The sequence below is a fragment of the Herpailurus yagouaroundi genome, unplaced genomic scaffold (genome assembly GCF_014898765.1).
Source record: "Herpailurus yagouaroundi ecotype Mexico unplaced genomic scaffold, PumYag 163, whole genome shotgun sequence".
Classification (NCBI taxonomy): Eukaryota; Metazoa; Chordata; class Mammalia; order Carnivora; family Felidae; genus Herpailurus; species Herpailurus yagouaroundi.
Window position 1 is genome coordinate 45,435,119 of NW_024412404.1, and position 13,925 is coordinate 45,449,043.

The window sequence follows — 13,925 nt, forward strand, 5'->3', positions numbered from 1 at the left end:
GGTATCGTCTCATCCATGAAGCTTTCCCTTCCCCGACACAGAGCATGTTGTGGTGCTTCTATTATGGTACTTGACACATTAATCTCTCATTTATTTATCTGTCTCTCCCACCAGACTGTGAATTGCTTCAGGGCAACAATCAGATCTTATTCATATCTGGATTCACACCATTTAGCATCATTCTAGGTGTGTACTTATTTATACATTCAGTTAATTTGACAAACCTCACTTGAACATCAATGTGCCAGGCACTTTCCCGAGCATGTGAGAAAAAACAGAAAGCAAACCAGACAAGGTCTCTGCCCTCAGGGAGCTTATATTCATTCTAGTAGTGGGCATGAGCCAATGACAAGTAATGAATAAAATCATCACAGATCAGGCCATGTACAGTGAATAAAATAAGCAAAGAGCTGTGATGGACAAAAACAAGGGTCCTCTTTAAAATAAGGAGGATGTAAATGCCTTTTCAAAAATAAGGTGGTGTTCAGGCTGAGACCTGAAAAATGAGAAGTTAGTCATGTTGACTGAATAATGAGACTGTATATAGCTACACATGATAATTAAATTCTGTACCTTGTGAACTTCTTGGGGTCTAGTACACAGTTCTTTACTCAAAGAAAGTGTAGTAAAGTGGTAATTAACATTCTAAGTACTTCCTGAATCTCTAACTAGTTTTAACATTGGATGTTAGTTCCTCCACTTTCTCTAGCAAAGTTTTCTTATTTCCTGGGCTCGTATTGATAACGTTTCTAGAATATCAGGGCAATGAATGCTTTTGCATGTATCTCATCTACTGCTTGCTGAAGAAAGAAATAGGAAACTCCACAGAGAGTCAACTGTTGAGGCAAACGAGGCAAATGATGAGTGCAGAGGTACAACCAGAGGCTGACTCTCACAGAGAGGTCAGGAAGGTCCGCAGAGTCTGCAGGCAGAATGCAGCCAGATCCTTGTAGAAACAGCCTCCATGTGGGGATGCAAGAAGGTTTTATCAGAGCTGAGGGTGCTGACGAGCATTCATGGTGCTCTATGGACAAACTGGGTTCCCACAATTGAATCTGGGCTTTTCACTCTGGGCGCTGGCTGTGTGCTTACTCTTTAGAATGCATGTCCTGGGGTTTCACCAGATCATGCAACACATTATTCGAAATGGCATCCCCTACATGGAGGGCATTAGGGTAAAAGTTTAGGATATAAGCAAGTATAAGACATAGACCTGGCTTTCAGAAACCCTGAACCATTTCTTAATATACTGCTTCTTTTTAAAATTTTTTTAATGTTTATTTATTTTTGAGACGGAGGGAGACAGAGCGCGAGTGGGGGAGGGGCAGGGAGACAGGGAGACACGGAATCTGAAACAGGCTCCAGGCTTTCAGCTGTCAGCACAGAGCCCGGTGCAGGGCTTGAACCCACGAACCGTGAGATTGTGACCTGAGCCGAAGTCGGACGCTTAACCGACTGAGCCACCCAGGCGCCCCAATATACTGCTTCTAAGCAAAAAAAAAAAATTAATGATATTTATTGTGTGCCAAGTTCCGTGAGTGTCAAACAAACAAAAATAACTAAGACCTAACCATAGCCTTTGAGTTCGGAAAGAGGTCAGAATGGAAATAGGTGAACATAGACACTAATTCATGCATAACTTTTGCATTGTATTTGCCACACTTCAGAAATCACCTGCTGAGTGTCTGCCCTTCACTAGATTTTCAGTTTTTGCAGGGAAGAAACAATTATTTACATGTTCCTTCCTTGCCAGTGTCTGCCTCGCACAGCGCCTGGCACAGAATAGGGGGCTATTTGGTATGTGCTAAACTAAACCAAACAAATATATATCTAATAACCATCCTAAGACAAAGATATGTAACACACTATGGGGTTACTGAGTAAGCAACAATTTACTTTTGCTTCAGGGGGAGGCAGGTGGGAACAGGAGGTCTACAGGTCCACAGAGCAATAAATATATGAAAAAGTGTTCAGCATCACTAGTGGTCAGAGAAATACCCATTAAACCACGCAGAGATTATGACACCATTTCTACTAAAAAGACCAGCAAAATTTTAAATGGAATTAAATTAAAACTAAAACTTTAAATTCAACTTTTAAATTGAAAATAGCCGGCACTGGTGAAACCATCAGGAAGTATGTAACTTATTGCTGCTGTTTGGTATGTGAATTATTCCCATCTTTTCAGAAAGTCACCTGTTTGTGGAAGCACTATGTGTAATCACAAATACCGTGGAAATGAGCTATAGATCCATTAAAAACATAACGGGAGGTGGGGTGTCTAGGTGGTTCAGTCGGTTAGGCGTCTGACTTCAGCTCAGGTCATGATCTCACGGGCTGTGAGTTTGAGCCCCATGTTGGGCTCTGTGCTTAAAGCTCAGAGCCTGGTGCCTGCTTCAGATTATGTGTCTCCCTCTCTTTCTGTCCCTCCCTGGCTCATGCTCTGTCTCTCTTGCTCTTAAAAATGAAGAAACAGGGGCGCCTGGGTGGCGCAGTCGGTTAAGCGTCCGACTTCAGCCAGGTCACGATCTCGCGGTCCGTGAGTTCGAGCCCCGCATCGGGCTCTGGGCTGATGGCTCAGAGCCTGGAGCCTGTTTCCGATTCTGAGTCTCCCTCTCTCTCTGCCCCTCTCCCGTTCATGCTCTGTCTCTCTCTGTCCCAAAAATAAATAAACGTTGAAAAAAAAAATAAAGAAATAAAACATAAAAAAATTTTTTTAAAAAGGTAACAGGAGGCACAGGCTAGCAAAGATCGGTTCCTGGCTGCATGATGCTGAGCGTTACTTAACTCTCCAAGCCTCCCTTCTCTCATGTGTAAACTGGGGACACAAGCAATGTCTATTTTGCAGTGTTGGTAGGCAGGTAGACAGCACTGAGAACATTTTCTGGTGCACATGAAACAGTGCATAAGCTGATTAGGACATTGTTCCTTAATCCAGCATACAACCTCCACAGTATTTGATGCTTACAAAGCTGACTTTTTTTTTCTAATGTATTCATTTAGACAGACACCCATGACTCATTATTAAGTAAAACAAACAGGTTATCAGAGTCCTGTGGATACTTACTCTTATTTTCTTAAACAAATGAAAAAAGTGATGCTGATATAATTTTTTTTTTGAGTTGGGTCCTAATGGTATGGACAGAATCACCAAAAGCTCTCAGCATCACCTACCTCAAGAAAGCTAGACATGTGTGAAGAGTAAGAGACTATTAAAATTTTTATTAGTCTCTGCATTGTTTGGCTCATTATAATGAGCATATATTACAGTAAGGTTTAATGCAATAAGCTTATAACTCCAGGAGCCACAGCAACTCCACATGACACAAATATGGAAAGGGAGTGAAATTTAGAAAGCTTAAAAGAATCCAGAACCTAAAGCAGCTCCTGGTCCTGCTGGGGAGTGTGGCTCTCCCCTTGGGGCCCCTGGAAAGGCACTAAACGTTGGCCTGCACGGGGCTGAGGAACATCATCAGAGCTGCGTGACATAAAGAGCCCTCCTGTGGGGAAATCACCACACTCGAGCTTGATTCTTTTCATTGTTTTTTCTTTTCTTTTTTTTTTTCAATTCTTTTTCTTTTTTTTTTAGGGTGGGTATTCCTATTTCATATCCTTATTTTTGTGGTTGACAGGATTTTGTAGCAAACCATCCTACAAAGCAGGGACTGAGAACCTGTGCCAAGCTGCCCCCTGCTCTTCCTCTGGATGATGAGTGGGAAGGCCAGACACACTTAGTTAATGTGCCTCAACCACAGGGCTGGCAGAGTCACAGACCTCAGGTCAGCTGCTGTCAGCCTGGACCCCAGGCGCTCTCCAGAGACCCCTCTCTGCAGCCAGCCCCACACAGATGCTGCCCCAAGGCACTCCATGGCCATTCTCTCCACAGACTCCACTGGGAAGCCTCTCTTGATAACTGCAGTGTGAACACCCAAGAAGAAACAAAGATACTCCTGTGATGAGGAGATGGGGCTGGCTCCCGGACTGGAATCAAGCAGAAAGTCTAACCATTGTCCCTACCTTAACCCCATGCACCTGTCCCCCCAAAGCAAGTAGTGCTCCTTGAAAAGTACATCATTTGAAGATGTGCTCGGATGCTGGCTTGTGTTTCACCTGAATCTGAACTGGAATACTGGACTTGAAGAGAAGTCAGCCATGCCAGCCGACCTCTAGGACAGAGGCACTGCAGGCTGCGTGTCCCTTGAAGAGTATCCTTTCAGCTGCTTCCAGAATTGCCTAGGGCTTTCTCACCAGCTAAGCCTCTCTCAGCAAAGTGCTGATTACCCTGGCACAAGAGGGAAGAAAGATGAATGTATTTATTCTCAGAGAGACTGTATCTAGATTGTGACATTTTATTTATCTTGACCTTTAAGCTTATCTTGCTCCAATATGGTAAAACCCCCAGTTCCACCAAACCTCAAAGCTTAATCCACTGTAAAGCAGAGAAGATTCTAAGGTGTATGTAGTTAATTGTTCTGTGTCAGATCATCCCCCTTTCCTCTCAGTTTGGTTCCCTGAGTGAACGGCAACACCAAACAAAACAAAATCAACAACATGCTCCAAGATTAAGGTGTAATCAACGCCAAGACCATCTGGGAGCAAACGCTCATTAATTTAGTAGAGCAGCATCTCACCCCATCATCCAGGGCTTGTTCATACATCAAGGTGTAAAGCCCTAGGACATCACTATCAGGACAGCTGCCTCTTCGCCTCTTTCCTGTCCTGACACCCCAAGGCATTTGCAACTTGAGCCCTTCTCACTGATCAGAGGGAAAAAGTTGTATAGAACAAGGGCTCACCTGAAAAGCGCATTGGATCTGTTTGTTGGACAAGAAGCCATTTCCCGGTTGCCCAGGATTTTTCTGGAATAGGTAACAAGCTGCTAAGAATGTCACAGTGCTTTGAAAATGATACTCATTTCATATATTTACGATTAAAATGTTGTTTGTTCATTTGCTTAGGTACAGAATGAGCCACCAGGAGGCAGATGGGGCTCCAGAAGACAGGTAAGCAGTGAAATGATTGAACTTTATGACTACCCCTGTAAGTGTTTGTACTATTGTTTACTAATTGGATGACCTTGAAGACATCATAAAAATGAATTAAGGGGATGCAATAATGCATGTGTAGCACTTGATATCGTGCCTGATGCATAGTGACCACTCAATAAAAGTTAGTTTTTGCTATTGTCGTCATTATCACCATTATCACCAGCATCACTGCCGTTATCATTAAACCATAAAGGTTGATCATTAAAAAGGATGATCATTAAATCATAAAGGTGCTGAGTTTAAGGATTTAAAGCCCAGGTAAGAAAAGAAAATATACACATGAGCAAAGTAAAGACGGAACACTTATCTTGCGTATGACAGTTTGTGTATTTACACTAGGTTTATCTTATCTTCTTCTGGGTTCTGGCAGTTCTAGGGGGCTGCCTAAGAACCTGATTCAATACCCTGGTTATACACAAGTACATTTATCTCTCATGTGAATGATCCACAGAAATTTGCCCCCTCTAGACAATGAACATCCGAAGGACAGTCAGACAGAGCTCACGTGCTGTCGATCCATGTATCAACCACATTCCTCTCCCTGGACCAGAACAATCTAAGACCTAAAGAAGTTACTCAATATATCTTTGTTGAACAAGTGAATAAGAAAGAATATAAAATCATAGATTTCGCTGGTCTGTTCAAAAATGGTTACTTACTGAGCATCATCTATGGGATAAATCCAGTGCTCTGGACTGTGGATGTAACGAGAATACCTAAACCCTGGTGTGTCCCCAGCAACTGCCCCCCACAATTTTTGGCAGGTTTTTTGAAAAGCAAGTAAGAGCTGACGTAGGAAAAAACAAGTCCACACTTAGCACTAGTTTCCTTCAAGCAAGGCTGACCCAGACCTATCTCTTCTTCTATATTAACACCCCCAAAGAGATTCCCTAAAGACTAAACATGGGCATCATGCGGCACCCAAAAATGCACACCCTACCAAAGCATATATGAAGTATTCTAAATATATTTTTCTTTATCCTTGCCTCTTTTCTAAATTATATTTTCATTAAGGCATGGATTATTTTATCAAAGTATTAAAATGATAGTTCTAATGGTATAGAGCACCCATAATAGTTATTTGCCACAAATGACAAGTATAAAATAGGGCATACATGGCAAATGATTATGGTGGGTATATCATAAAATTAAATATATGTGGGTATATTACGTGTGTATACATGCGTGTGTATATATGTATGTGTATTTGTGTGTGTGTATATATGTATATATCCTCCGCTGAAATTGAGGGGTTTGATTGAAGGTAAGATTGAAGGGTCAGCAGATCGCCCCTGCCACATTTTCCTAAGCTTAAGGCCATTGGAGGTTGCTCCTTCAGAAGAAAGACCTGGTATTACTGGTCGTCATTTTTATTTTACTAACCCTCTCCCCTAAGGTGAGAGAGAACTATTCTCCCTCGGCTGGTCACAGTGGCCCCGTGAGAGGGAAATGGGTGTGGCGAACCTGAGTTTCTGTAGTCTAGGGCAAGCTGTTCCTCCTAGCCCTGGGCATGCCCTTCCCACCACTCAGGTTGAGACTTAGGGCTGCTGATAGCCTCTGTCCCACTGAGACAGAATTGCATATCTTTTAATTTTCTAATATGCTGACAACACTTTATACAGCAGATGCACTGAGGAATAAAAGTTGGCTTTTACTTTCATGTATGTACATGCATTAGAGAAATCTATCAGGGAAGCAGAACCCTACTCAGTCACAGCCTGACGAAGGGGTACTGATTTCAAACAACAGAGCAAGTGTCAGGTTCTTAATGCATTAAAGGAACTGTACTTTTTCAAGCTCCTTCCACATTCCCCACACTTTAATTTAGTGCCATATTTTCCTTGGGACAGAAACTCTGCATTACTGACCTTCCAGTTGGAGGAGGAGTTCAATAATCTAAACACCTCACAGCCAAAGCATAAGAGACTCTTAAAAACTGAGAACAAACTGAGGGTTGATGGGGGGGGGGGGGGTGGGAGGGAGGGGAGGGAAGGTGATGGGCATGGAAGAAGGCATCTTTTGGGATGAGCACTGGGTGTTGTATGGAAACCAATTTGACAATTAATTTCATATATTTAAAAATAAACAAACAAACAAACAAACACCTCACAACAAACACAAGAACAGGATTCTATCCTTTCCTTTGGTCCGCTGGGGTTTTCCTAAAGCACACAACAATTTATTTTTGGGCTTCTTATACATATTATGAAGTCTAATGGAAAATAGCCATCAGGTTAAAACAAAATTCAATGAACATCCTTTTTGTGTGGTAGATTCCCTTAGATTTCACAGGGGCAGGCCCTGTGACCAAACTATTACTATGTAAAGTAACCTCCTCCCCACCACCCCTGTCATTGTTCACTATAGCAGGCATGGACCCCTGGCATGAAGGGCAGATTGGAATCTCTCTCCCTAGACTTTAGCCCTGAGACTGAGGACCAGCAGCTAGTCTCTTCTGGTCATGTTAACTGACAGGTGATGAAATTCCCCACTGGTCTTACATGGAGGACACTCGCTAGCTTGTGTCTGCCCCGAGACTACTCCCAGTGTCTCTGTTATTAGTATACCCCTTCCCCCTTTATCTGTGCACACAAGTGTAGGTATTCAGGGATGGCTGATCAGAAGTGATATACGCCATGTTTAAGCCATCGTTACACCCAGGGCACTGACCAATCAGACTCTGGGCTGGACGTCAACCCCATGATCACTGAATATCACCCCTGAAGTCATCTCCATCCTCTTCCAGGCCCGGGGACTGTCACAAGATCCAGGCCTAACCAATCAGAGCCAGTGCTCTCCTGTTGGTTTGGGTGTGGACACGTGACATAGGCTGGCAAAGACCCCATCGGGATTAGATCAATAAAGCAGATTTTTAGAAACAAACAGAACATATAGGCCCCAAGAACAAAAGGGGAGAATAGCTGCCTGGATTTCTGAGGACGTTTCTGTCCCTAGTTTCACCCCAACTGCACATTCGTGCTGGTGTTCAGTGAGTTTGTGCTAGCCTGAAGGATCTATGGCATGGCATTCCCCCAGAAAAGAATTTACTGCACCTTCTTACATGTGTGAGGCAACACAATGTGAATCCCAGAGATGAAGGCATGTATGCGAGTGTGTGTGCACACCTGTGCGCTGGTGAGCTGAGGGCCAGGAAGGGAAGCAGTGCAGAATCTACACTGGAAGGTTCCCCAGGCACTGCAAAACCAGAGGTGAGGTTGCTCTCCTCTTCAAAGACACCTGCATTCCCTCACTGCTGCTCCAATGAGCTCAAAGATCAGTGAGAACTGAGGGGAACCCAAATGCGTCAGGACAACCTGATGAACAGTTTTGCAAAAAGACCTGTGACCGATCCAAACTTAGAAAGAAGGAAGGATCTGGCCTGCCTGGAGATAAATCCCAACCCATGACTAAGGCAAACAGCAAAAAGGGGAGGCAACGAGAACACATAACTAAAAATCCTCCCACCAGGGAAAAGGGGGTGAGGGAGAGCAGTCTTGGGTGTGATGCTCAAGGAACACAGTAACCGTTAGCTCACTTTATCTACGTACCTCCAAAGCGAGCTCTCAGTGATGCTCCCCAGGTTATAGTCATACAGCTTTGTCAAAATGAGAATCACCTGAAGGCAAAAGAAGAGATCACGGTTAGTCTCCAACAATTACAATCTCATAGCTGTGAAATGGCCCAAGGGAGGACTCGGGATTCCGTTAATAGGTGCTTAACATAATTGAATGAATTGTTACAACATTGCTTATGCTGACTGGGGAAGGGTTTTGCCAGTGCCTTCCTTTAAACCGCTCAGACCTGATCCCCTCCCCAACTTCTCTCTGTATCCTGCAGGAAGTGTTACCTGCCCATCTAGGCAATCCTTACCCTCGTGGGCTTAAGGCTTTCAGGGAAGACTAGCAAAGCTGTCAAATGTGCACCCTGCAAGGGGCCGGTGAGCTGATGGTCAGGAAAGAGAAAGGTCAATGTTGTAGCTCCCAGCCCTAGTAGCTGTACCACACTGGGCAGGATGCTTTGCTTCTCTGAACCTCAATATTCCCGACTATTAAAGAAATGGGGGCAGTAATGCTATTGCCTAGAAAGGGTTGCTGTGCGGAGTTAAATTAGGTAATACATGCTAATTATTCAATTTGCATAGCGTTTTTAAATGTCAGTTCCTTCCCTTTCTTTTGCTTTGTAGGTTTGGCTTTATCGATGTCTCCTGATTCTCCACAATTTCTGGGAAAGCCACTGGATGGAATCCATGCTTCCACAGGGCTCAGCAAGAACATTCTAAAAGGAGCATATTTATGCTCTGTGGGGTCCTGAAGCTTACAGGATTTGGGGAACCCTCTATAAGGAGTAGAATATAAACTTATGAATTTAAACTTAGGGACGGGTCCCAGGAAGGGACCTCTGCAGTTGAGGGATACTGACATTTCAGCTTCATTAGCATCATAGCAAACCCCCATCTGATTTGAGCCCAGTGTTGCTGTCCACATCACTCAGAGAAACCCCAACTACTTAGTTCTTTCTTTCACAATTCATTAACCATTTATTAAGAACCCAAGATTCTCTCCCCCCCCCCCCCAAAGCCCAGGAGAACATAAATACAGATGGGGCCTGCTGGTCTGTGATCCAGTTAGGACAGGACAAGCTCACCAAACAAAACCTAGGTTGAAAGACAGCTGATCTACCCCTCCTCGGTCCCACTGACACTCAGCATGGCAGCTGGAGAAGGCTGCTTCTCCAGGCATCTGCAGTTACGCCAAGGGTCCTCCGGGTACCTAGAGCTCATGAGCACCAGGACACTTGGGAAGATTCAACAGAGCAGTGAGTTCCTAACCAGTGATTTCCCAGCCCTCATTTATTCTTCTTACATAAGGACCAGAACTTATAGGTCTGATCCGTTTTCTGTTGAGATTTCCATTTCTCTCCTAATTCTCATAGCCTAGAACATTTGGCCCAGGCTTGCTGTTTCCAATTCAGCAGAAAAATGTTGACATCGACTTCCAGGATTTTCCCGGAAGACCAAGGGATCAGTTCTAGTCACAGTGAGCACAAAACATTCTAACCTTGAATTCCAAGGCAGCAAGCTGCCAAGGAATGCTGAATCCTTCCAAGTTCCACTCTGCTAGCACAGGGCTTGATTAAGGCACAAGCTTTAATGAGCAGATTCCCAACACTTCTTTCACAGCAAGCAAACTGGAACTCTACAACCTTAGGTTCGTTCCAAGTTCACAGGAAGGAAGAAATATGGTAACTCAAAGATGGGCAGAGATCTCAGGACCCATGCTCTAAGGCCACCCCTGTCCTAAACCACAGTACAGGCTTCCTTCAAGGAACTGTTCAAAACTTGCTTACTTTTTTTCTTAATTTTTTAAAGTTTATTTCTTGAGAGAGAGCGAACACAAGTAGGGGAGGGGAAGAAAGAGAGGGAGAGAGAGTCCCAACCAAGTTCTGCACCATCAGTAAGGAGCCCGACCTGGGGCTCAAACCCACAAACCATGAGCCAAAACCAAGAGTCAGGAGATTAACCGACTGAGCCACCCAGGTGCCTCTCAAAACTTGCTTCTTTAGTAAAATGTGAGCATGTGTGAAACACTGGGCACCCTATGGGTACATCAGATGGTGCACCTATGGTGGGGGCATATGCTTAACAGGTCTGCGTGCCAATTAAGTTGCTCTAAGTGCTAAATTTCAATCACCACTATCCCAGGAACACTGATCAGTGGCAGCAGGGTGGCTGTTTGTTGGAAGACACAGAGTGATGTTGCCACTCTACCTTGGTATGATTTTACCTAAGAGGCCTACGGATCCTCCACCAAGAAAATGGGGGTGTGGACATAAAGCACTTGTGGGTAGTTGCTCTCTTGTCACAATACAGCAGGAAACTAAATAATGAAGTTCAGCTGGGCACAGGCTGCATCTCTCTCATCCATCTGACAAGGGAATTCAGAGAGGCCCCAGAGAAGGAAGCTTTTAACCCAGCAGGTAATGGTGCGGAGTCATATTCCCTCTCTCTCTCTCTCTCTCTCTCTCTCTCTCTCACACACACACACACACACACACACACACACACACACACACACACACAGAAACTGTTTAAACAATTCACAGGCAGGTGGGCAGGGAGGTAAAAATCCACTCCCTGACTCTCTTTGAGAGGCTAGTAAAACTAAAATGCCACTGATACACTCAGGCAGTTTATCAATACTGCACCAGAAGAGGTGTCCTTTCTGGCATTCCAAAGCATATCTGCTTGAATCAATCTCATCTTTCTGTTCTCAGAATGAGAGCAAGAAAGAAGGGGAATTGCTAACCTTTAGTTGTGTCTCCAATGGATTCTTTGTAATCTCTCTCTTCCTCTTTTTTCCCCAGTTCACAGCCTATGTGCATTATTTACCCCCATATTTACCCCATATTCCTGGATAGTGATCCATCATTATGTTTAATCTGGTTTGTTGTGGGTTCTTTGTTTTTCTGTTCTGGTTAATTAGCAATAGTATTTAATGTAATTAGTACCTGTTAAAGGGACCACAACTTAAACTGCCAGTATGATATGAGAAAAAGGGGAAAATGCAATGGCCTGCCTCTTCTGGACCCATTGTCTAATATGTTTTGTGCATTTTACAAACGTTAAAAGAAAAAAAAAAAGATCTGTGAAGTTTTTTCATCAAGGGAACTGTTATATGTACTTAAAATACATAAATAGTAATTTATTTTTATTCATTCAGTAAACAACTTTCCTGTATAGATTTAATTCTGAGCCTAACTGCACAGCTTTTAATTATAAATCCAATCAATGAGAGCAAGACTGTTTTGATGGATACACACACAAAATGGAATGCTCATCAGCATTGCATTTCTTTCTATATCTTTTTTTTTATTATATAGTACCAAAATATCCCTGATTCCAAACAATAAGTGATGACCATATGGTAAAGGTTTTTTTTTAGGTTCCTCTTTAAATCTTAGGATACTTTCTTTTTTTTAATTTTTTAAATGTTTATTTATTTTTGAGAGAGATAGAGACAGAGGGCGAGCAGGAGGAGGGGCAGAGGGAGAGGGAGACACAGAATCCGAAGCAGGCTCCAGGCTTCGAGCTGTCAGGATAGAGCTGGATACAGGGCTCGAACTCACAAACTGAGAAATCATGACCTGAGCCAAAGTCAGATACCTAACCAACTGAGCCACCCAGGGGCCCCAGGATACTTTCTTTAAATGGCTATAATCCAACTGTCAGTGGCTTAACCACCTCTACCTACACTTTGCCAGGATCTCAGCACCCAGTTATTTCTGGGACTTTCCAAAGTGGCACATTGAAGGATTCCCCAACCAGTCTAGGAGCCATCTGTCCTGTTCTTCTGCTGTGGCTCCTTCCTGCCATATCCTTTGCTTACAAAGCTACTGGGGGAAACTTCACGTTGTCCATATGTATAAAGAGCGTGTCGAAGCCAACCTTCCAAGCTGTTACATTAATTCCTTAGAAGGTTTAACCACAGTGGTGGTAGTGGATATCCCTGCAGTGTTCCTAACTGTAGGGGGCAAGTTCTAAGTTTTTCCCCATTAAGAATATTAGCTGTGGCCTTTCATATGTGGCCTTTATGATGTAGAGGCATGTTACTTCTATCCCTAGTTTCTTGAGCATTTTTATCAGGAAAGGATGCTGTATTTTGTCAAATGATTTTTCTGCATCTACTGGAAAGATCCTATGGTTCTTCTCCTTTCTTTTATTAATGTGGTGGATCACATTGATTGATTTGTGAATATTGAACCAGCCCTGCAGCCAGGAATAAATCCCACTTGATCATGGTGAATAACTCTTTCAAAGTACTGTCGTGGGAGGGTGCCGGAAACAATGCCAGGGTCTGTGCAGGGACGAGTGAGGTTCTTTGAGGAAGTGATCATGGGCTTCCTCCCAGGACTGAGCTAAATTTATACTATTTGGTCTCACCAAACTACTCCCTCTTTTCCCACAGTCTTCAAAGAAAGCTCCTGCTGAATAATTCCACCAACTCAACAACTCCAGTTCTCACCCAACCCTCTGTACATAGGTGCCAATAAATCATCACATTAAAAAATGTGGTAATATACACATATACACAATGGAATATTATTAGGCCATTAAAAAGAAAATCCTGCCATTTCTGCCAACACGGATGAAACAGGAGGGCATTTTGCCAGGTGAAATAAGACAGTGGAAAATAGCGTATGGTATCACTTATATGCAGAATATAAAAGAAACAAACAAAAACTGATTTTATAGAGACAGAATAGAATGGCAGCTGTTAGGAGCTAGGAGGGAAGGGGAGATGGGGCGATCCAGGTCAAAGGTACAAACTTTCAGTTATAAGAAGTTCTGAGGCTCTGGGGGCACCTGGGTGGTTCAGTGGGTTAAGCATCCGACTCTGGTTCAGGTCACGATATCACAGTTTGTGAGTTCAATCCCCACATCGGGCTCTGTGCTGACAGCTGAGAGCCTGCTTTGGATTATCTGTCTCCCTCTCTCTTTGCCCCTCATCTGTGCTTTATCTCTCAAAAATAAATAAAACATTTTTTAAAAAGAAGTTCTGAGTCTCTAATGTACAGCAGGGCGACTATAATTAATTATACAATATTGTATATTTGAAAGTTACTGAGAGTAGATCTTAGGCATTCTCACCGAGAGAGAGAGAGAGAGAGAGAGAGAGAGAGAGAGAGAGAGAGAGATACCTATGCAAGGTGATGGATATGTTAATCATCTCTATCTTAGCAACCATTACATAATGCATATGTATATCAAAGCATCATAACGCTGTGTACTTTAAATATATACAATTATATTTGTCAGTTATTCCTCAATAAAGATGGTCGTGGGGGGTGAACAACCATCACAATGGACCCGGGGGGGGG

General features: G+C 43.3%; 1 protein-coding gene across 8 annotated transcripts in view; it reads right to left on the reverse strand.

Moving 5' to 3' along the window:
* Nucleotides 1-13,925, reverse strand: part of SORCS1 (sortilin related VPS10 domain containing receptor 1) — a 495,821-nt gene that overhangs the window by 358,196 nt on the left and 123,700 nt on the right. For all 8 annotated transcript variants that reach the window (XM_040486379.1, XM_040486377.1, XM_040486376.1 and 5 more), the window contains exon 2: nucleotides 8,597-8,664. In XM_040486379.1, the coding sequence (XP_040342313.1) occupies nucleotides 8,597-8,664 (68 nt within the window). The remainder of the gene's footprint in view (nucleotides 1-8,596; nucleotides 8,665-13,925) is intronic.